The sequence below is a fragment of the Cyprinus carpio genome, chromosome B14 (assembly GCF_018340385.1).
Source record: "Cyprinus carpio isolate SPL01 chromosome B14, ASM1834038v1, whole genome shotgun sequence".
Lineage (NCBI taxonomy): Eukaryota > Metazoa > Chordata > Actinopteri > Cypriniformes > Cyprinidae > Cyprinus > Cyprinus carpio.
In genome coordinates, this window is record NC_056610.1 from 20932102 (window position 1) to 20956880 (window position 24779).

The window sequence follows — 24779 nt, forward strand, 5'->3', positions numbered from 1 at the left end:
AATGGGACCGCTGTCTGTATTTGTATGAACAGGTGGAAACGCTGACAGCCGCTTTGACATGGAGAGGGCGAGTGGCACAATCATCATCGCTGGCGCTCTAGATGCTGAACGGCAGTCAAATTACAACCTCACTGTTGAAGCAACAGATGGAACAAGATCTATCAGCACTCAGGTGTTTTGTCTTTAATGGCACTTACCAAGAAATTGCCCATGTATTTATAAAATTGGAGCAGTTGAATAATGGATGGAGCATAAGAAAAATTATGCACATCTTTGCTTTTGACAAAGATTGTATACGCGTGCACCTGTATTGTGACAGGATAATTGTTTTGTTGCTTAGTATCACCTATACATTCCGTCACTGCTCAACTTGCAAAAAACATTTAAAATGAACAAGATTACATGCCACACAATGAATGACAGATTTGAATTTCTCAGAAAGCAAACATATCATTTTGCTTTTTCCTAAACGCTTGATATCTTAACCTCTTGATCACGTTTCTAAAAAAAAAAAAAAAAAGAATAATAAAGTAGTACAGATTTTAGTTGTATCCATTTCATTTCTTTGTCTTGCTACACGTGACATTCCAAATCGAAAGATCAGGTTTAATCTCAATAGAACATATTCAATTTCATGTCAAAAACATGATAACTCAACTAGCTGGAATGTACCCTCCTCCTGCATATTGCAATACTAGACTTGGCTGGAGTCAAGCTCTCTGGCTGTCTTTCTAATGTACAGGTTGGCTTTGTCCTTTTGTCATGGTGTGAGCATACCTCTCCTTGGGCGATACCTGCATGTATCAGCCAAGCCAGCCAGCCTTATCAGGTCACAGTGCGAGACTCATCCATCAGTGTGAGCAGACCCAGAGGCAAAGAATGATGTGAGAGGGAGTAATGTTTTAAAAGAGAGCTCCGTTTCAGCCCTCAGCCCATCGCTCCAGTTGCAGAGAGCATGCCCTCCAGGAGATTGCACTCAGTACAGTTTGTCATCCCATAATGGGCTTCTTACTTGTGGGCAGTTTCAGGGTCTGTGTGAATTACAGATTTTCATAAATTTGTGTCTCAGGACAAATAATATGCACTGGTGCCCTTATGTTCTGGTTGCTTGAGTAAACACACATTCTTCAAAAAACATGAATGTATTTACAGTATGATGAACTTAAAAGGTGGATTTTGGACATATGCTATGATTTTGAAGAAAGTACTTCCTTAAAAGCAGCCAAATTTTTCCCATTTGACTCTAAACTGATCTCACTGCCACTATGGTTACTACAAGAAATAATATATAATATAATGTAGTATAATAACTTTATATCACTTAATATATATATATATATATATATATATATATATATATATATATATATATATATATATATATTTATATATATATATGTGTTAACCCTATATCCAGTAACAATAATAGTCAGAAAAATTTATCTAGCCTGATGAATCATATTTGATGCTTACATTTTCACAATATTTTACTAAAAAATTCTGTATCGATAATTAAGTAAACCTGAGTTTATTCATACGTGTAACTCACACCTATGAAAATAAATACTAAAAAAAAAATAAACACTATAATCTCAAAATAAAAATCAATAGAACTTTCCCAGCAAAAAGACCTGAAGGGGGATGTTTTTATAATTAAGCTAAAAGGCATTTACTTGGTAAAAAAGTATAAACTTATAGTAAATTAACTGTAATTTAAAGACCTTAGAAATATGTGAATTAAAATGACACAGTAGGGCTTTAGAATGTTATTATAAATGCATATATGCCATATTTAACTGTGTGGATTGTGCTTTGTTAAACAGGTCATAATTCACGTTATTGACACAAATGAACACCGCCCCCAGTTTGGACAAAACCAATATGAGATAAGTATTCCAGAGGAAACTCAGCCTGGTATGAAGATACTGGAAATAAATGCAACAGATAAAGATGAGAAGAACAAATTATCCTACACACTGTTGAGCAGCACAGACTTATTCAGCCTGAAGAAGTTTCGACTTGATCCTGCAACAGGCTTTCTGTACACCGCTGAAAAACTGGACCATGAAACCATGCACAGACACATCCTCACAGTAATGGTAAGACCATGTATAATCTTCTTTGTCCTCTACACTAAGTATTAGAAGAAAAACTGCAGCTGGTTGTTACAGTACAGTATGTCATATTATTCCAGGTTAGGGATCAAGGCGTGCCTGTGAAGAACAATGTTGTGAGAGTGATCATCAACGTGGAGGACAGTAATGACAATCCACCATGGTTCACCAGCTCTCAGTACACTGCCCGTGTGTTTGAGACAGCTGCGATTGGTTCTTCTGTGTTACAGGTCACTGCTCTGGACAAAGACAAAGGCCTAAATGCTGAAATCCTCTACAACATAGATTCAGGTACAGCACAGCTCTACTAACACTGCACTATTATTAACACTGTATTATTATACCAATATAATTGCTGTATAAATTGCCAGTGAGATGATCAATGCAATTATAATATTTCTTAATGCATCTTTTGCCTCTTTCTCATGGTATAGGAAATCATGGAAATTCCTTCAACATTGAACATTCTTCAGGCATTGTAACAGTTGCAAGAGAACTTGATCGTGAATACAAAGACTGGTATGAATTGGTAATTAAAGCATCAGATAAAGGAGAACCTCCTCTCAGCGTGGTTACAACCGCCAAGATCACGGTCACTATCTCAGATAATACCAAGCCAAAGTTCCCCTTCAGTTCAGTATCAGCTGAAGTCAGTGAATCTGTCCCTGTTGGGAGTTTTGTAACTTTAGTTTCAGCCTTCAGTCAATCAACCATCTACTATCAGATCAAAGAGGGAAATGTGAACAGTGCGTTTGACATCAATCCAAACTCTGGTGCTGTCATCACAAGGAAAAAGCTGGACTTTGAAACCCTTTCGTCATATAAACTGATTGTGCAAGGGTCAGACATGGCTGAAAGGTCAAGCAGTGTCACAGTAAACATTCATTTAAAGGATGAAAATGACAATGCTCCTGTTTTCACTCAACCTGAAATCACTGGCTTCATCAGTGAGTCAGCCATTGTCAGAAGTGTAGTTCTGACTTCTCAAAATGTTCCGCTTGTTGTTCGTGCAACAGATGCAGATCAGCACTTAAACGGGAGGCTTGTTTATGAGATTGTGGAGCCATTTGCTCATGACTATTTTTCTATTGATTCTGGGACCGGAGCTATTCAAACGCTCAGCAATCTGGATTATGAGCAGAGAAAGGTGTTTGTCTTCCGAGTTCAGGTCCATGACATTGGAATGCCACGTTTGTTTGCTCAAAACACTGCCAATGTGACTATATATGTCATTAACATCAATGATTGTGCTCCAAAATTCACTCAGGATTCATATGAGACAACACTCCTCCTTCCAACCTACAAAGGGGTTAAAGTGACAACAGTAAAGGCTACAGATGAGGACTCACTGCCAGACACCAAACTGCGCTTTGAACTTGTAGATGGCAACATAGGGAACAAATTCAAGCTTGATCCAACTTCAGGGGATATTTTTGTGCAAAATGCCACACAGTTGCGGAGCAGGTACAGACTGACAGTCCAAGTCTCTGATGGAAGCTTTACTGGCACTGCAACTGTTAAAGTCAGTGTTCAAGAAAATAAAGGTCACAATCTGAAGTTTACTCAGGAAATTTTCACCGCCTATGTGCAGGAAAACTCAGCAGAGAAGAAAACCCTGGCAATCCTCTCTGTAGTTGGAAATAGAGTCAATGAGCCTTTGTTTTATTCTATTCTCAACCCTAACAGCAAATTTGAAATGGGACGCACATCTGGAGTGCTCTTCTCCACAGGCATCCCATTTGATCGTGAGGAGCAGGATTTGTTCGAAATCTATGTGGAGGTTACAAAAGAGCCAACGTTAAACAGTACCGCCCACGTGCTTGTGAGAGTGCACATTGAAGATGTGAATGATAATGCCCCCGTCTTTGTAGATCAGCCCTATAATGTCATTGTTCCAGTCGACAAAACCGTGGGTTCGGTTATCAGGAAGGTGACCACCGTGGACAAAGATATTGGCAGAAACGCAAAGGTTACGTACAATTTGAAAGGGCACGATAAATATTTTCAGGTAAGCCCTTCTGGAGAAATTTCTCTCAAGAAACCTCTTGAGCTCAAAAGCGTTGGAAAATTCGTCATTAACATCACCGCACAAGACGGAGGTGAACCACCACTGTTTACAAAAGCAGAGGCTGTTATTTCAGTGGTAAACAAAGCAACACCAATGTTTGAAAGACCTTTTTACAAGCTTGAAATCCCTGAGAATGTGCAAGTACGTACATCTGTACTACAAGTCATAGCCAATCAATCTGCAGGACCTCGCACGGTCTACAGCATCTGTGGGGGAAACCCATTCAATCAGTTCTACATTGATTTCAATTCAGGACTCATTGAAGTCATCCAGCCATTGGATTATGAGGCTCATCCTGCATATCGGTTATGCATCCAGGCGACAGACTCTTTAACTGGCGCCAACTCTGATGTCTTTGTAGATATCATATTGGAAGACGTCAATGACAATGCACCCAAATTTGAAGCGGCAGTGTATAACATCAGTATCTCTGAATCTGCTGTAATTGGAACCTCGGTGCTACAAGTGGTAGCCATGGACTCTGACACAGGAAGCAATGCAATATTGTTTTATCAGTTGTATGAAAAGGATGGAGCCACTTCAGATCACTTCAGAATGGATGTTGAGAGTGGAGTCATATGGACTGCAGGACTATTGGACCACGAAACCCAATCACAGCATGAACTTATTATAAAAGCACTTGACCATGGAGCATTTCAGCTGTCTGCTGAGGTCCAAGTGATCATATATGTAACAGATCTTAATGACAACCCGCCTCTTTTTGCACACCAGCTTTATAATGCCACAATAAGCAAGATTTCTTCTCCAGGGCAGCTTGTGACCTGTGTTAAAGCATATGATGCTGACAGCCATGGAACCAGTCAGCTTGAGTATGCTATTTTGTCTGGAAATGACAACAATATCTTTGCCATTGATGCATCAAGTGGAGAAATTGTGATTGCCAACTTCAGCCAACAGTCTTTTGGGCACTTCTACAGCTTAGTTTTGTCAGTAACCGATGGTATTTTTAGAAGTACTGCTGAGGCAAACATCTATATGATGGGCGAGAACAGCCACAGCCCATCATTTACCCAGGATGAGTATGTTATTGAGCTCGCTGAGAACTCTCCAGTTGGTACGTTGGTTGGACAAGTTGAAGCCATTGACAAAGACCCAGGGATATATGGACAGTTGACATTTTTCATTTTAAATGATATCGCCAGGGATAAATTTACCATCAACGATGATGGCCAGATTCACACAGTAGAGAGTTTTGACAGAGAAAAGCCAGAGGAGAAAACAATTAGCCTCAGTTTAATGGCTAAAGGTGGTGGTGGTCGGTTAAGCTTTTGTACTGTTATTGTAACTCTCTCTGACGTGAATGACAATTCACCCAAATTCAGGCTTTCAGAATATAAAGTTACTGTGCCAGGAGATGCTCCCAGTGGTACGACAGTGATCAAAACATCTGCAGTAGATGAAGATGAGGGAAGTAATGCTGATATCATTTACACTATTGATTCTGATATAGGACACTTTGAAATTCATCCACTTACTGGTGCAATTGTCACAAAGGAGAGTCTAATTGGGCTGGAAAATGGCCTCTATTCCTTACTTGTGAAGGCTAAAGATTCTGGAAGCCCACCAAGGCAATCTGTTATTCCCGTTTCAATTAGAATAGTCCCCCCTGAAACATCAATCCCAAAGTTTGCAGAGCCGTCACTGTTGCTAGAGCTTTCAGAAGACCTGGCTGTCGGAAGTGAGATGGATATCTTCCAAACTGAGAATGAGCGGCCTGTGATCTACAGCCTTGTTGGTGGGAACACTCCTGAGAGTAACAAAGATGATGTCTTTGCTATTGACAGCAGTACTGGAAAGCTTACACTCACGAAAAGACTAGACTATGAGACTATTAAATGGTACCAGCTTGCAGTACAGGTCAGAGATGCTGAGGATAGCATGGAAATTGTCTCAATTATAGATGTGAGTATCCATCTCAAGGATGTCAATGATAATAGCCCACAATTTGAGTCCTACCCCTACCAGTCATATATTGTTGAAAACCTACCGAAAGGGACTTCTGTAGTGCAGGTCAAGGCAACCGATCTGGATTCCTGGCTGAATGGTCAGGTCACTTATACTCTGCATGGAATCCAGGAGCGGTCTGACGTTCTGGAGATGTTTGCAGTGGACAGTGAGTTGGGCTGGATAACCACCCTCACAGAGATAGACAGAGAAAAGACAGACCGATATCGAATCACAGTGCTGGCCACAGACCGAGCCCAAGGGCTACAGATGACAGGCACTACTGTTGTAGAAGTGACAGTTGTGGACACAAATGACCACCCTCCGTTATTTACTGAAGCAGTTTTTAAAGGCACTGTGAGAGAAGATGAATCCACACCAGGCACTGTTGTCACTATTCTTAGCTATACAGATTCTGACAGTGAGGAGGTCAACAGGAGATTCAGCTGCTTTATCACAGGTACACTGTCCATGCTACTAAGTGAAACCAGTGAGATTCATAAGATTGAAGAGATCACCATAAATGTCATCATTTACTCTCCCCCATGCTATGTGATATATGGAAGCAAGTTTCCGCCACTGACAAAAAAAAAAAAGAAGGAAATTGTGACATTCATTTTATTTCACAATTCTGACTTTATAACACAAATTTGCAAGTTAAATCAGAACTGTGAGATATAAACTCGCAGTTCTGAAAAAAAAAAAAAAATTCCCCTCAGAAATCTAAATTTACAATTACAAACTAATAAAAAGCAAAAAAGAAAAAAAAAATAACAGCAAAGATAAACTATGAAAAAGAAAAAAGTTAGAATTGCGAGTTTATATCTCGCAATCACGAGATGTAAACTCTCAGTACAAAAAGAAAAGTCATAAGTGAGAGATAAAAAGTAGCAATTACCTTTTTGACTTTTTATTCAGTGGTGGAAACAGGCATCCATAATGACATGTTTGTTCCTGTAATATAAAAAGAAGAATGTCCATACAGTTCAGACTACCCATAAAATCATACCATACAGTGTTCCTCAAATCATTGGTCATCTAAAGCAACGCTTGCCTAAATATAAAGACAGTTTCATTTAAGATGTTTATATTGTGAGTTCAGTATTATGCATCATGAACAGCATTTTCAGTTTTAGGTGAACTATCCCTTTATCTTTGACAACCCTAAAAATACATGGTGTAAATTACCCTGCCCCTTTTTTTCCCTTCTTGATCACCTAAAATCCCCTGGAACCAGTTTGAAAACACTTTGTCTAAAGCCATATGATAACTTTGTGTGAAAAACAGACCAAATTTTTTATTTTTAGGTGAACTATCCCTTTAAGGGAACTTGTATTGGCATTTCAACATGGTAATTTTGTGAGGTATTTACTATTTATTAACCTTTGGATAGTTAGCAAAGACATTACAGAGCTAACACCAAAAACTCAATTGCTGGATGTAATGAATAATCTATGATATGTATATGAGTGTTCTGTATTATACAGAAGCTGATTAGAGATATTCAGAGCATCTTGTTATTTTCCTCAGTTTCATTACATCGCCTGATTAGTATCTTGAATGCAGCTAGAAATACAATGAATCCCCAAGCTGTTTAAAATGATGCTAAACGCATGATGATTTGACTGCTGATCTCCTTATTAAATATTTCTGATTAGACCAAAGTTAATTTTTCCTTGTTTAATGTATTCAGGTGGAGACCCGCAGGGCCTGTTTGATGTGAGGCACACAGATGGTGTTTGGGTGGTCGCTGTCAGCAAAACCCTGGACAGGGAGGAGAGAGATTTCTATCTTTTAAACATCACAGCCACTGATGGAGCCTTTGAGACAAAGTCTACCGTAGAGATCACTGTCCTTGATGCAAATGACAACAGTCCTGTTTGTGAGAAGGCATGATGTGTATATTCATTAGCCCCTGAGCTCTTTATTCTGAACTGTGCAGAGAACTTTTAATTAATACATTTTAGACACATTACGCATAGACACATTTTTCAGAGAGAATTTCTTTTTTACAGACTGACATCTGCAGTGCCAGTTTAAACTGAAATCCACTTTTGTTCTCAGGATGTGTATACTCAAACTGTTCCTGAGGATGCTCTTGTTGGAAGACAAATTCTTCAAGTCTCAGCCACTGATGCAGATATCCAGTCAAATGCGGAAATCACGTACCAGCTGAGTGGCAGTGGAGCTGAATCATTTACAATTGATGCCAAAACAGGTAAAATGAGCAAATAAGAAACATATAGCCATTTAGCCTGCATTTTTATCTAAAGCAAGAGGTTAAGTGTCTGATTCAAGGACATAATGGCAGTAGCTCATTGATCACTCCTTGCCTGGTTCAAGCCCACAACCTTGTGTTTATCAGTTCTGATCGGTATCGACTTTAATGCGTTCAATGTTTAATGTGAATAGCAATTTTCCTTATACCTGTTGTTCCAATTTCACTTTACATAGAACAGCCCCTTAAAACCACCCAAAAAGCGAAAAAGCCAAACATGACAGTGGCAAGAAAAGAGTGTTTCCATCCTTCCCTTGCGAGTATGTTTAAAGAGCACATATAAATGTTTTAAATTAAAACTACTGGGTTGGTAAATTTATATTATATATATATATATATATATATATATATATATATATATATATATATATATATATATATATATATATATATATATATATTTTATATCTATATATAAATATATAAATATATATGTATGTCATGTCACTTTTTTCACTTTTTATATATATCTCTTACGCTCACTAAAGCTGTATTTATATGATCACAAATAAATAGAAATTTTGAAGAAAAAAATAGAAATTGACATTTCTGTTGTATTATATGTAATTTATCGTGATTGCAAAGCTGAATTTTCAGCAGCCAGTGTTGAGTGTCACAAGATCCTTCAAAAATCATTCTAATAAGCTGATTTGATGCTCAAGAAATGTTGGTTATAATACTTAATGTTGAAAATAGTTGCTGCCTAATATTTTAATATAAACTTTGTGACATATTTTGAGGATACCTTGATGAATAGAAAGTTCAAGGGAACAGCATTCATTTGAAATAGAAATATTTTGTAGAATTATAAATGTCTTAACTGTCTCTTTGGATCTTTTTAATGAATCCTTGCTGAATAAAGGTATTAATTTCTTTAAAACATACTGACCCCTAAACCTTTCAAGAGTACTGTATATATTTGTATTTGTCTTCTAGGGGCAGTGAGGACACTGGTAACCCTGGACAGAGAGATGACAGATGTGTACAACTTAACTGTGCGTGCAGTGGACGGAGGCAATCGTTTCTGCCAAGCTTCTGTGTTCATCACAGTCGATGATGTTAATGACAACAGCCCCAAATTCCCATCTGACCAACATCACATTAGTATTTTCCATAATACACAACCTGGGGCATACGTGGCACGACTAGAGGCCTTCGATGCAGATATTGGTATGAACAACTTTTCAACATTATCATTTCTGTTGTTTGGTAACCTTGTTTGTGCAAATTCCCTCATACAATCACAAAGTATTTGTTAGCTTGTAGTCTATTGTTCCAGCAGTGTGTATCTTGATTGAAGCAGTTGTTGCATCAGTAGTTATTAGTCTGTGCCATCTTTTGCTCTGTGTGGCATTTCATCACTCTCATCTTCACTCAGCGTGTAACATTCTCTGACAATGGAACAGTTGAATATAATCGTTGCTCCTTGTGCACAGTTGTCTTTGCTCCCTGCGAAGGTAACAATTACTTTCTTGCAGTGGTCTTATTTTCTGCAGATAATTTGAACTTTCTGCCTTGGAATTAAAGTTCAGATCACTTTTTTCTCTTTTATAACATCTCAAGTGCCTGTTGCTTGTTCGATCTTCAAATTTGTAACATTTCAATTATTTTTGTCCATCTGGGCTTCAGTCTCAATACTAGAAGATGGCGAGATGCCCGTCTTCTTTGTTCAGATGAAGTTAAAGGGCACGCGTTCCATTCTCTTCCGTATCATTACTCTCTAAAGCTTGGTCACTTGAAGGCCTGTCTGTCTTGCAAACACTATTGTGGGCACTAATGACTAAAGTAAACAACTACCGGGATGGGTGTCTTGTAATTAGTGGTTCTTTCAGAAATTACCATCAACAAGATGTGTTCGTGAGCATTTGCTGATTGGAGGGAGATTGTGAAGTGATTAATTCCAATTCACTCAGCTGTCATCGTAGGATTTTCATAGGCGTTAATTAGTCAGAGGCAATTAGACTGGACGACCGGGCGACACCAACAACAAGGTCTGCTCTCACTGCACTAATGAGCATATGAACAAGTATGTATTTGTATATAAACTGCAAATTAACTAAACAAGAAGCAATCAGATCATATTTATGGCATCCTGCCCCACTATGACATGAAACAGACTAGAGGAACAGGCTCGTTTTTGCATCCCTTGGGTTTTGTTGCAAGTCCGGACGCTCTCAGAATGTTATCATGTCAACCCACTCATGACTTAATGATATTCCACTGCCCACTTCTACTCAATTTAAGTCGATTTTTTTAACTTGTATACTCTGTGTCTTTATTTGAGGCTGTGTTTTTGTCATGAAATATCATTAATTTAATAACAAAGAGCATAAATCACAGCACAAATCACTGTTTCTCTTGTTTACAATAAGTGCAAGATTTATTTTTGTTGCCAAAAGCCAAAGGTTTATAAAGGGGTCACTGAAGGTACACATGCTGCATGAATCTTTTGAGAAGATATATACTGTAAAACATTTAAAACTTACATTTTAATAACACTTCAGCCTATCAACTTGTTAAACAATTTACTAATGATCTGTTGGGCATTTTTTTTTTTTTTGCCTTCAGGAAAGTAGCACTGTAAAATGAAAACAAAATGTTTGTAATTATTATTATTATTAAAATTTTCAGGAAAGAACTGTAAAAATGCTATAGTAAAAACCTGTTAACCGAGTTAACTGTAAGTTACCTTACCATATACAGTGAAAAACTGTTAATAGTTTAATATCACATGTAATTTTACAATAAAACTTAATAACTAAATTATTATTTTTGTACATCATCATTAGGATGTTTCATGTTACACTCTCTGTTATTTAGTTAATATTTATTTTAATATTTTAATACCCTAATAGCATTTTGTTTTTGTGTTTATGACCAAGTGCACAGTCTACCATATTTAGTTTTTATGGACATGCCACTTACAATGAACCCTGATTCATCACACCTTTTTCATCACAGGTGCCTGTTTGTTTGTTTTAATTGTTAATTTAACCAGATATTTTTTATAGTAAGTGGTTTAAGGGGTGGGAGCGACCATCTCTTATACAGCCCACAGCATCACAGCCTTGGCATATTAAGCTATTTAAAAAACCATCCATAAATGGTATATTGTTCACCAACAAATTAAAAAAAAAATATATTTTTGCTAGGCTTTCAGTGAAAGAATGGAAGGAGGGCTTATGTGAACACTCAATAGACTAAATTGACTTTTTCAACAATTCACAGAAATATGAATGCTAGAAAACACTAAAGGCAACTAAAAAAAAAAACACTCTAAAGCAGGCTGCTTCCACCAGAGTCCCATGCTGCCACAAATCTAATACAAATCTATCACAAATCTAATGCAGATCTCCAGAACTGATCTTTCCTAATACTCTTTCTTGTTTCTTTATCTCCAGGGATGAACGGTAAAATACGTTACACATTTGAGGATTCTGCCAGAGGTCTGTTTTCAATCGAGGAGAGCTCAGGAATTATCAGTTTAGAAAGGTCCCTGGACAGACAGACGAAGGCCACACATGTGCTGAGGGTACGAGCGACAGACCATGGCTCTCCTCATAGACTATCCTCTCTCAGCTCTGTGGTGGTGACAGTGCTGGACGCTAACGACCATCCACTGGGGTTTGAGCACAGGGAATACGTTTCCACAGTTCCTGAGGATGTTGCGATAGGGACAAAACTTCTGAATGTCTTTGCTGCAAGCAAAAAGACAATGACTTCCCAGACAACATACTCTATCACCAGCGGCAATGAGCAAGGAGCTCTCCGAATTGATTCACAGACAGGTGACACACACAGTTTCTCCTCTGATGATGTGACTCAAAGAGGACTCTACTGTGGCTTTGTGGATCTAGTGAATGTTTTATGTTTGCAGGTGACATCTTTGTGATGGAGCCGCTGGACTATGAGGCTTCTCCTCAGCACTTTCTGACAGTGAAGGCCACCACCAGAGGGAAAGAGTCGCTCAGTGCCATAGCTACTGTTACTATTCACCTCCTTGACATCAATGACAACAGCCCTGTGTTCAGCCAGAAGATCTACTCAGCTGTAGTCAGTGAGGACACCAAACTCGAGAGCGCAGTGCTGACGGTAAGTGTTTTGCATGTGTTTGCATTAAATTACACCATATCTTTGAAAGGGTCCATAGTGTAGGCAGTTATGTTTTGCAGAATGTATGGCAGTTATGTTTCAGGTTCTCTCTACACTGGAATTTGACTCAGCAGCCTTTGTGAACAATAAAACCGGCCTTCTTTGACTTGATTGGTCATCTTAAACATCTTGACATTGATGAGCGCTATTAGATCACTGAGGTAGATTATTAGAAAGTTGGCTATCTTGATGTTGTGCGATATCCTTTGAAGCATCAAAGTAGAGTTAGTATTTATTTATTTATTAATTATACATACCTTGGAAGAAATAAAGAGCCCCATATCTTGGGACCTCAAAAACCACACAGAACAACTCCCTGGCATTATGCCAGTGAGTTCTGGGTGAGCAGGCACCACATTAATCTAGTTAAAATGATGAAATTATGTTTTGATTGTGTTGCTGCACCAGTATAAAAATGTGTGGCATATGGTTTAGGTGAGATAAACAGATTTTCATCAAGTGTAATGATCCTTGTCCTTAGGTACTTGCGAATGATTTTGATGGGCCTTTAAACAACCAAATCCGCTATTCTATTGAGAACTACAACCAAACGTGTCCATTCATCATGGATGCAGTCAGTGGTGAACTGCGACTGGCCCATCAGTTGGACAGGGAAAAGGTAATCTTCCTCCTTCATTACATCTTCACAGGCCTTGACAACAGTGTTCCAAATTCCTCGGAAAAGCCCAAGGATGTCTCCATCTTTTCTGCCTTTTTCATTTCGGTTAAATTAGGTAGCGAGTTACATGCTGACCGTGCTGGCTTCCGACAGTGGAAATCCCCCCAAATCCGACAGCGCTGCAATCAACATGACCGTGTCTGATGTGAATGATAATCCCCCTGTCTTCTCTCAGGCTAACTACAGTCTCATCATCCAGGCAAGACCACACGCTCCTATGGAGTAGAGGAAATTAAATCCTACACGCTCTTTCCTAACTCCATGCTTGAGTTCTCAGTGAGAGGTGATGTTGTAATCTCTCAGTTCTTTCGGAGTGATTCTGGATATTTTTCTCTCTTTTGTAGGAGAATCTGCCTTCAGGGGCTGCTGTGTTACAGCTCAATGTGACAGACAACGACTCCCCCCAAAATGGGCCTCCTTTCTCCTTTAGTATTTTAAAGGGTGAAGAAACAAGCCCCTTCAGCATAGACCAGCAGGGTGTAGTAAAGACAGTTGGACCACTGAGAAAGGGTCAGCATATACTTCAAGTGCAGGTGAGAATTGAGCTTTTTTCATATGTTTGTTGTGTAGTAGGCCTTCAGGAGAGTCTTACAGCAGTGTTTCTCGAACTGGACTTTATGGACCCCTGTGGGTCCCGAATAAATAGCCAGGGGACTATCACTGATGGAGTGCAACAATGACTTCTTTGGCAGAATAGGGTTTCCTACGTATTAGTTTTCCTCTTGAGGATTAGAAAATAATAGCCTTAAACCCAACCAACCAACTGGATCAAAGCAAAAATGCATCTGAAATCATAAAATATACAAGGTAGTTAACCGGGGTCTGCAGACACTTTGGGTTCATGACAAGGTTCCATGGCTTAGATGGACATAGATGGACAAACTATGCATGATTAGAGGATGATGGCCTGATTTGTTGGCTGAAAACAGCACTAATTTATGTTAATCTAAAAAACAACAAAAAAAACCTTTCATAAGTATTTGATTCCACCAGTAGTGGAAGATTTCATTGTGTAACGGACATTTGTAAAGAGTCATGTGTTGAAAGTTCCCTCTTGTGTTGAACAAGTGTCATAGCAGGCAAGTAAAAATTTGTACTGTCTTCCTCTCCACAATGTTGGGTCCTATAGACTTGAAATACTGGCAGAATTTTGGTTAGACACATTTTTTTTTTTTTTTATAACTTATAGACCAATTTTATATTTCATATATAATATTATGATGTCACTGTTTACATTTTTTACACCACTGTTAAAAAACTTGGGGTCAGTATTTAAATAAGTAATTAAAAAAAATTATAATAATATTTGTAATTCAGCAAGGATGCATGCATTAACCAAAAGCATGGCAGTAAAGACATAAGTAATTTTACAAAATATTCCTATTTCAAATAAATGATGTTTTTTAAATCCAATATATAAATATTGAATATATATATTAAACTTTAATAAAGAAATGCTTTTTGAGCACCAAATCAGCATATTAGAATGATTTCTGAAGAATCATGTGACACTGATATATTATATTATATTTTTATGTTTACATTTAAAAATATTAATTGATTAAAATTTTAATTGTTGAATGTTTAAATATGAATTAATTTTATGTACTTTAACAAATAATCTGTCACATATTATATATGTTTGTTAGGGTCATTTATGAAATTTATTGTCAGCCTTAGTTTACCATAGTTTAGAATGAAAAACGAAAATCTTCTGTATGTAATTTCAGGTGTCTGACAATGGAAGGCCCCCACTGAAATCAGTCACATCTGTCAGTGTGCTTGTACTACAGACGAGTGTGTATCCTCCATCTGTGCTTTCTCTGGATGTTTTCATCATGATCTTGGAAGATGAGTATTTAGGAGGCAAGCTGGGCAAAGTCCAGGCCACAGATCAAGATGAATATGACACGCTCACATTCAGTCTGGAGCCACAGTCACACAGCTTGTTCTCCATCGTTGCCACGGATGGCAGATTGTCGGCCCACGGAGGCTTGGACGTGGGTCATTACCAGCTTAATGTCTCAGTCAGTGACGGCCGTTTCTCGGCCTTATCCAGTGTCACAGTGAACGTGCTGCGGGTCACAGAGCAGATGCTGGACAGTTCTGTTTCTGTGCGCTTTGCTGGCATTGCTGCAGAAGATTTTATTCAGGACCACTGGAAAAACCTCCAAAAAGTGGTGCGCAGTGTCGCTGGAGTCCGCAGGGGTGCCCTGCAGCTGATCAGTCTACAGTCTGCAGAAACTGGAAATGGCCTGGATGTTCTTCTGTGCTTTGAGAAACCAGGACGAGGTGGCAGCTCGCTGGAAGCCTTCTCTCAGAAGCTCAGTTCTTCCAGAGCAGCCATCAAAGAGATGACAGGACTACATGTAGTGCGGGTTTTGAATAGTCAGTGCTCAAGCTCTGAGTGTCCTGGTAGCATGTGCAGACGAGTGGTGCTGCTTAACCAGACCAGTATGGCCACGTACAGCACTGCCCGAGTGAGCTATGTCACACCCAGACACCACATGACAGCCAAATGCCTGTGCACAGGTATGCAATGTTACGGTCATAAGCTGGGTAACAATCTGGAAAGTTGTTGTTTATGAATTGTAACATTTAAAAAAAAAAAAAACATTTTCCCCCCACAACACATTACTTACAGGCTAAATGATAAATAAATATATTACTCAAAAATACAAATTAAATAGTTTTTTTTTTCTTTTTTAACGTTTTTCAGATAGAAGTAAAGGCTTCTAGAAATAGCATACTATAGACATTTCATGAAGTAATAAATGTAAAAATAATCTTCACTGTATACTTTAAATATAGATGACTCTTATTAAAGTTAATAAGTCAATATAGCAATAACAGAACTTAAGCGAACTTAAGCGAAAGAGAACTCAGCATTCGCACGCTTTCGGTGTGTGAGCACAGAAACCCGTTAGTACTGGACAAGACTTAAAAACAATCTCCTGCTATTTTCAGACAGAAAGTGCCAGAAGCACGAAACCACCTGTGAAGACAGCCCATGTCCTCAGGGCTATGAGTGTGTGTCAGGCTTTGAGGAAGACAAACACAGCTGCGTATGCACAGGTGCTGCCAAAGAGAAATGCTCAGGTAACAGTGAATTAATTTCCTTATCAGAGAAGACAGTATCATCTAAAAGACACATCACAGGTGCAGATTAAATTGTTCCCTGCTCACTTAATTAAACATAATTTGCAAGCATTTAGTGTTAAAGTGTGTGTATTGAAAACACATTCATTAATTATACAATAATATAGGCTTCACTTTCAGCTATTTGAAGATTTAATCATTAGGTAGAGCAGTGTTTACACGCATAATTTAACACAAGGGTGTTTTTATTATCAGTGCAGAGAGCAGGATCTTTGAGGTGTTTAACAGTAAATCAACTACAAGATAAAAGACGAGAGTTTCTTCAACTGAGAAACGGAGTATCCTCCATTATATCCTTAAGGAGAATGTCTTAACAATTATAATTATCTTCCACAACCACATGTGTTATACTTCTTTGTCAGAGTAATTGATACTATTGGGTTTAACACGTGTATTTTACTATTACAACGACATTATAATGGTAACATTCATTTCTGCCAAAATACCATTCATGTTTTAAAACCCTTACCAATTGATAACCGTTTTATTGTAGATACGATTACTGTTACTTTGTCTTGCTTGTGTAGGCGGTATGATATTGTGATGGAAACATACTGTAGTCAGTAATTTTAGTATGGGTATTCTGTGCATGACATTTTCTAAAATTTTCCATGGCTTAAAATGATTTAGTAAGACATTTATTACATACAGCCAGTTTTAAAGGTGTGTATAACAGACTAAACCAACCAGGATCACAACTTAAATGTCATCTGTATGTTTTAATTAATTTGCTACTAATTGTATTTTGTCTGTTTTTTTTTTCGGTTCTAGGAGGATCTTCAATGACATTTAGTGAGAGCAGCTACATTAAATATCGCCTGAGAGAAAGCATGAGAGAAGTGAAGCTCACGCTCAAGTTAAAAACTCTCTCAAGAGAAGGAACAGTAATGCTCGCCAGAGGAAGAGGCCACAGCGTTTTAGAGGTATAAAAGAATATTAAATCATACCTTATTTTCATGGTGTTTGATTAAAAAAAAAAAGTATAGTACAATATACTTGAACCCTAATAAAATCAGATAAGTCCCTAGATAAGTTTGAAAAGGGTAAGGTGGTGTTTAATCTTGGTTTTAGAGCAACTAACTAAACCATTTTAAGCCAGCTTAGACCAACAAAAAGCTGATTTTTCTGCAGTGTATTTTAAATGATAGCAAAATAATTTTTACATTTCATCTGAATTTTACCATTATATTTCTTAACTGACTGCATGTTTTCCTCAGATTGTGGGAGGCCGACTGCAGTTCCAGTTTGACTGCGGCTGGGGTCTCGCTACAGTTTCTGTGCACAGCGTCCTGGTGAATGATGGACAATGGCACATGGCAGAACTTGAGGTGAAGGGTAACTATGCCAGGCTGGTTCTGGATCAGCTCCATTCTGCGTCAGGCCTCGCGCCCGGTCCCCTCCACTGCCTCAACCTGGGTGACCAGGTGGTCCTGGGTGGACCCGCTCAACGCTTCGGTTCCAGACTCAGGCGCAATCTGCCTGTATCAGACAGCCTACAGGGCTGCATGGACTCTGTGCTGTTTAATGGACAGAGACTGTCCTTGGACTCAAATGGTCCATTAGGGGTTGCCATTGAGGACATGGTGGGAGTGTCTCCTGGCTGTGTCTTCTTCCTATCTCCAGACTGCTCCAGTAATCCCTGCCTCAACGGAGGGAGCTGCTTGATGAGGCAGAGTGGAGGTAGACTGGACCCCACATACTGTAGATTCATGACAATATCATACTAACAGGATCGGTATTATTATCAATGCAGACAATATTTTTTATATTTATTATTTATATACATTTTATTATAACTGTTAGACTCCAATAGTCTATGACCCCATTGATTTTCTTGCTGCTAAACTGGAAATGAATTACTTTTGGGGGGGACAAAAATGTGGGAGCCCATTTCTGCCTTAGGGTACAAAAAAGGTAACTGCAACAAACACAATGGTGACATTATTTCATGTAGAAATTTATGTCTCCAATTTTATATTCCATTTTTACGTGATTCTTTTTTATAAAATGCTCAACTCATGTGTAGTATAGTTATCATTTTGAGAAATAAAGTCACAAATGTGAGTGTACTTCTCATTTTTAACTTTATCTCAGTTACATTTTATTTATCTAAGGAGGAAATGGGCTTCCATAAAATTTAAAAAAGAGATAATTCTATACCATTCTTTTTTTAAAATTACCTACTAGAGATATATTAGATAAACAAAACATTTTGCTGGTGTTTTAAGACTCCACTGTACAATATATGTCTTTAGCTAACCCCTATATTAACTGGTTTATTGTATTGCTGAGTCGCTGATATTCCCACAGGTTATGTCTGTAAATGCAGCACTTTATTCTCTGGGACTCACTGTGAGGTCAAGATCAGTCCTTGTGACTCCAACCCTTGCCTGTATGGAGGAACCTGCATCCAGAATAACCTGGACTACTACTGTAAATGCAGGGGCCACTACTCAGGTCAAAGGTATTGCACTTTCAATGTACACAAATTTTTTGATTGTAAAATCTGTCAATGGGACAGAATTTCTGTATGCCCAAAACTCTTTGTGTGATTGCAGGTGTCAGATAGGTCCGTACTGCAAGGAGAATCCATGCCAGAATGGTGGACATTGTATAGACGGTCTTGATGGACCCATCTGTGAGTGTGAGCCAGGATTCAAAGGAGAAGGGTATTTTGTTTTTATCATCCTTATGAACATATCATAGTACTTTTCCTAAGTATGTGTGACATACTTAGTATTATTGTATTTCAGGTGCATGATCGATGTTGACGAGTGTGTGGACAGGCCTTGCTTCAATAACGGCCATTGTGTCAACACATATGGATCCTTTAACTGTTCCTGTTCGGTGGGATTCAGCGGGAGACTGTGTGAAATGGACACAGAAGTGAGGAACCAACTTGTATCTTCATCCTGGAACGCTTGGATTGGAGAACTGGTTGCAATGCTGGCCTTCTTGACAGCCATCTTTGTTTTGACATTGTTTTTCTTAATAGTGTGGAAAGGAACCTGCAAACCTGACAAGAGCGATAAAGTACTTGATAAGTACAAAGATGTTGATTCTTACATTCAAAGGTCCAGCGTATACAACCAAGCCCGAAAAGAATCGTGCCCGGACACCCCTCCGCAGGTCCCAGTGCGACCCATCTCCTACACGCCCAGCATTCCTGGAGAATGTCGAAACAACCGAGGCTCCGTGCCTGAGTACAGCAGCTTCACGCCAGATGCACTCTTTGGTCTTAGGAAGTCTGTGGCTGTGTGCAGTGTAGCCCCTAACCTACCACATCTCAAGGCGCCCCATTCACACTCGAAAAATTATTCCATACAGCAAATGGACTGGGATGAGGAGTATGATGGTAAGTGAAATCTGAACCCTCAGATGGGGGCCTTTTAAGGTGCCCTCAGTAAAAAAGCAAGTACTATTCGGTACTTATGTGGGCTCCATGTAGATTATCTGAAGAGTATTGTTTAATTTATAAAAGTGTAAAACTAGTTACTGAGTGCATTTTTAACTAAAACAGAGTTCTATTTTAATTTAAAATAAATTCCTAAATAGTCGATTGTTCAGTGGTTTGGTCTAAGGGGGCGTTTATACAACACCATTTCCAACTAAAAACTTTTTAAGTGTTTTGGCCATTATTTACACAACAACAGTGCTTTGTGCATTTTCCCAACACATTGGAAACAAACCGCAACACAACGATATTAGCAAAACACAACGGAAACAAGCCACAACACAAATAAATTAGCACAACACAACAGAAACAAGCCGAGACACAAAGAAATTAGCACAACACACCAGAAACAAGCTGGGACACAAAAAAATTAGCTCAGCACAACAGAAAAAGGATGCAACACAACGTAATTAGCCCAACACAACAGAAACAAGCCGCAACACAAAGAAATTAGCACAACACAACAGAAACAATTGCACATTGGCTTGGTTTTGCAATAAGAAGTTGTTCCACAAGGTGGCAACACTGGCCTGGCCCGTTGTTTCTCATTGGAAAATGAAACTAAAGAATCGGAACAACAAAAACAAAATGGCGGGGATTGCAACAACAACAGGCAGCCACACTGACAAGCACTTGTGTGAGAGAGGGTTATGAGAGAGCCACAACTTTAGTTAAAAAGAGTACAAAATTTTTATGGGTCATAACTTCTGGAGACAAAAAGCGCAGGCATTGCCAACTACTGGCCTGGCATGAATATGAAAGTGTTTTTTGTCATTTTTGCAGATCCTTGTAGACGGGGATCATTTTGATAACTTTGTAATCGGTATGCAAATTTTTAAAAAATGCAAAGAAGCTTTTCCGTTTTTAGTACATTGTTGACATTTTAATGTACCTTTAGTTATCGCCTTTGTTTGCAGAATTGCTGTTTACTGTTACTTCTTTGTATTCATTCTTTCAGAAAAAGTCCTAGACTTGACTTCCTGTTTAGCAGTTGAGGAAGACAGTATTTCCTTTACACGTGAAAATAGAGGTCTGCGGTCCATGAGCTCCCTCCAAGCAGACGTCATGGATGACAACAGTAAGTTGTACTAAAAATTCTACAAATCTGAAACTGTATCATTTCGTTAACAACATTCTTACAAATGCACAGATCAGACAAAAATGTGTTTTGTTATTTTGTGCACCGGTGTATTCATTTGCAACATACACATCTTTGCTATTTCTGTAATGAATTCAGCCCCCATATGGATTAAACCTGAGTAAAGATTCTGAACAGATCCAAAGGGTTTTACAGTGTAAGTGTTATGCTGAATGACTGGATTTTAAAAAGAAAAGCAAGAAAGGCCTGAGATTTCTGCTTTTAGAACACTTTTAGAACTCTTGCTTTAGTATTTTCATAATGCGTAGGTCTTGCTAGATCTTAATCATGTTTACATGATTTCATAGTGGCTTTACAGAACACAGAACCTAGTTAGAATCACATTTAGGCTATATCAATACGTGACCCTGGACCACAAAACCAGTCTTAAGTTGCTAGGATATATTTTTAGCAATAGCCAAAAAAACACTGTATGGGTCAAAATTATAGATTTTTTTTTATGCCAAAAATCATTAGGATATTAAGTAAAGATCATGTTCCATGAAGATATTTAGTAAATTTCCTACTGTAAATATATCAAAACTTAATTTTTGATTAGTAATATGAATAGCTAAGAATTCATTTGGACAATTTCAGAGGCGATTTTCTCAGTATTTTGATTTTTTTTACACCCTCAGATTCCAGATTTTCCAGTAGTTGTATCTCGGCCAAATATTGTCCGATCCTAATAAACCATACATCAATGGAAAGCTTATTTATTTATTTATTTATTCAAAAAAATCACACTTAAGACTGGTTTTGTGGTCCAGGGTCGCATATGTTATGTATCTATGTTGTGTCTGTTATATTTTAGGCTTTATTTATATTTTTAATACATAAGGTCTTTAGTATTGTTTTGTTAAAAAAGTGTAAGATCTGATTTAACAACTGATTTCTTTGTATTTTACTTTTACAAGCCTCCAAAGTGAAACACCCTGTCAAAACATAGATTGACATGGTGAGAAACAGGTATACAATGTTACATTCATGTCCCGTTGAGTGTTAAACATTTCCCATGAGTCTGTTACTCTAACTCAGTTCCTGCATGGCAGCATGCAGATGATTGTTTATTTACTTAGTGATCAGCATGGACCAAACTAATCGCATGAAAATTGAGAGATTCATTTTGCCATTTTAAATATGTATTTAAAACTTTCACAATTTTAAAAATTTCCTTTTCTTTTTCCTATACACCACAACATACTATCATCATCAACTTTTAAACCTTGAGAATCACATTTTTGTTGTTATTTATTAGACCCTTCTTGCATGCTCCATTGCTTTAGCAAGTTGGGTTACACTGAACAACTGTGAGAATTTGATAGGTTCTTGTGTATCGGCTATAACAAGATGCAGTGGCATCGATCTCAGGGGCACTTTGATGTTTAATCTTCTTTAACTCTGAGGAGTTATAACAAGCTCTTTCAAACCAGCATGCTCAGATCTTTCACACATCTAAGATTAATGAGCCTCAGAACTATCAAAGCATGCCGTAGTCTGTAGATACATGTGAGCTTTACTGAAATGTGTGTTGTGGAGCTACTTGTGGCTGTGAGAATGTGGATGATGTGACAATATACATTAAGTGACAAAATGATTATATAATATTGTCATAATTTTTCAAAAGATTTTTATTTAAAATAAATGCTGTTCTTTTGAATGTTCAGGTCATCAAAGAATCCTGAAAAAAAGTATGTTTCAGCAAAAATATGAAGCAGCACAATGGTAATAACATAGATAATAATTAGAAATGTTTCTTGAGCACCAAGTCAACATGATTTCTGAAGGAAATCATGTGACACTTAAAACTGGAGTAATTGCTGCTAAAAAAAAAAAAAAAAAAACATCACAAGAATAAATTACATTTCAGAATATTTTAAAATAGAAAACATGCAGCTTTGGTGAGCAAAAGAGAATTTTTTTTATTGCCTTTTTTTTTTTTTTTTTCTTTTTTCAATCTAACTGACACCAAACATTTCAACAGTAGTGTATAATTTTTTTTTGGTGAATCTAATGTTTTAATAATGTTTTTTTTTTTGTTTTTTTTTTAATGCAAACTATCTGTTAATCTACAGTATACTGAGTTCTTTAAAATCTACAATAAATATGCCAAATTGTCTGTTTTTTTTAACTCAAAACAGGCTATTACTGGGATACCTCAGACTGCCTTCAGAATATCTGTTCTCCTGGGATCCAAGGTTTTCTGAAATATGAATTGGTGCAGATGCCCTCCACCACGCACACTGCTCCAGAAATTCTCGACATGGACTACCTTACTGGTGGCTATGACACTGACAACTTCCTGCCGATTCCAGCTCTCCCTCTTAATACTGACATGTCTGCAGTTCCGGAGTATAACCAGTATACCAGGCCAGAGGTCCACCACGTCATCCACCCAACAGCAACATCAAACTCCATGTCTTATAGTCAACATCACATCCATGACTACCCACAGCCCATTCAAACAACCTTTGAGATGCCCAGGGCCAACATACAGGACCTGCTGAGGTTCCAGATTCCTTAGAAAGTCCTTTGTGAGAGCCACACTTCTAAACTCCATCAGACTTAACAGCCAGTGGTTAGAAATTCAATTCCACAGTTACTGACCATAAAGAACTTCATAAATATGTTGCTGGTAACACTACCAGAGGGTGAGGTGGGTTTACAGACACATTTGAAATCACCATTAGTCACTAATGCAGAACCATCAGTCTTTAAATGCTAAGATATGTCACTCCTAGATTTGCAATCTAGGTGCAAACTATTTGTTGGAAAAAAATTAGCTCTGGTTGACATGACAGGGAACTTGGTGGTTATACTGACACCTAGTGGTATGGATGAAGCATCATACAAAATGTTTTTTGTTTTTTTTTTGTTATTCATGCCATCAGTCAAACATGCTATTCACAGTCAGTCATAATTTATTCTGTAAATGAAAACGTACAAACGGGGTTAATGTCAAACAAGTAGTTTGGCTCAAGTCATGTGATCTCAACATGGTGGCCAATAAGAGGGGACTCGCTCCATGTAGAATAAAACTGTAGTAGTGCTTTATTTCAACAGTCCACATTAAACATACTACTAACTATAAATAGCTTTGCAACTACACTTCATCTAACGCTCAGTAATCTGCAACTACATGCCAACTAACATTAGAGTATAAGTAGACTGTTAGTTTAGGGTTAATAGAGTAAGATGTTTTTCTAAAAAAATTTTCTTGTAGTCAGATGAATGTGTTGGGGGACACTAAAATAAAGGGTTAGTAGATATTAAGTATACAGTCTACTAATACTCTAATGTCTGCTGGTTGACGGTTGAGTTGCAAAGTTACTTGGAGTTTGTTGAATGTCAGTTACAGTACAAATGAATTCAATCTTTTTAGGTCTCTTATATGATTTATCTTTACACATTTTAAATAGTCCTATGTATTTCTTTTGCATATTTTACATACATTGGTCGAACGACATACAGTTCAACCCCAAACTCATGCCATTGGTTTAGATGCATTGAAGTAGTTAATTAGAAAAAAAAAAAAAAAAAAAAAAAAATCACACACAGCATTATTTTTTTTTCTTTTTCCATGATGACATGAATTGACATGAAATTGTTATTAAAAAAATCAGTGTGGGAATTGTACAGTTATGAAATTCTTTATGAATTAGTTTTGGGTAATCAGAAAAAAATATGAGAAGAATATTCAATGTATTCCTAATGTATTTAATTACTGAAGTTTGTAAAAGACCAGTGTCCAGAAAGGGGCATTATTAAGTAC

The 24779-nt window shown here is 37.7% G+C and overlaps 1 protein-coding gene across 3 annotated transcripts in view; it reads left to right on the forward strand.

The window, feature by feature from the left end:
* Window positions 1-23594, forward strand: part of fat1b (FAT atypical cadherin 1b) — a 33334-nt gene extending 9740 nt beyond the window's left edge. For 2 of the 3 annotated variants that reach the window (XM_042738540.1, XM_042738542.1), the window contains 21 exons: window positions 33-172; window positions 1824-2099; window positions 2195-2405; window positions 2549-6607; window positions 7841-8037; window positions 8212-8365; window positions 9362-9595; window positions 11827-12213; window positions 12303-12517; window positions 13059-13196; window positions 13312-13455; window positions 13601-13789; window positions 14987-15788; window positions 16224-16355; window positions 17187-17338; window positions 17633-18095; window positions 18726-18879; window positions 18974-19084; window positions 19169-19770; window positions 20828-20947; window positions 23149-23594. In XM_042738540.1, coding sequence (XP_042594474.1) covers window positions 33-172; window positions 1824-2099; window positions 2195-2405; window positions 2549-6607; window positions 7841-8037; window positions 8212-8365; window positions 9362-9595; window positions 11827-12213; window positions 12303-12517; window positions 13059-13196; window positions 13312-13455; window positions 13601-13789; window positions 14987-15788; window positions 16224-16355; window positions 17187-17338; window positions 17633-18095; window positions 18726-18879; window positions 18974-19084; window positions 19169-19770; window positions 20828-20947; window positions 23149-23531 — 9263 coding nt within the window. In that variant the 3' untranslated portion in view covers window positions 23532-23594. Of the gene's footprint in view, window positions 1-32; window positions 173-1823; window positions 2100-2194; window positions 2406-2548; window positions 6608-7840; window positions 8038-8211; window positions 8366-9361; window positions 9596-11826; window positions 12214-12302; window positions 12518-13058; window positions 13197-13311; window positions 13456-13600; window positions 13790-14986; window positions 15789-16223; window positions 16356-17186; window positions 17339-17632; window positions 18096-18725; window positions 18880-18973; window positions 19085-19168; window positions 19771-20827; window positions 20948-21924; window positions 21977-23148 lie in introns of all 3 variants that reach the window. The other variant, XM_042738543.1, reaches the window with a different exon arrangement.
* Window positions 23595-24779: the final 1185 nt, after the last annotated feature.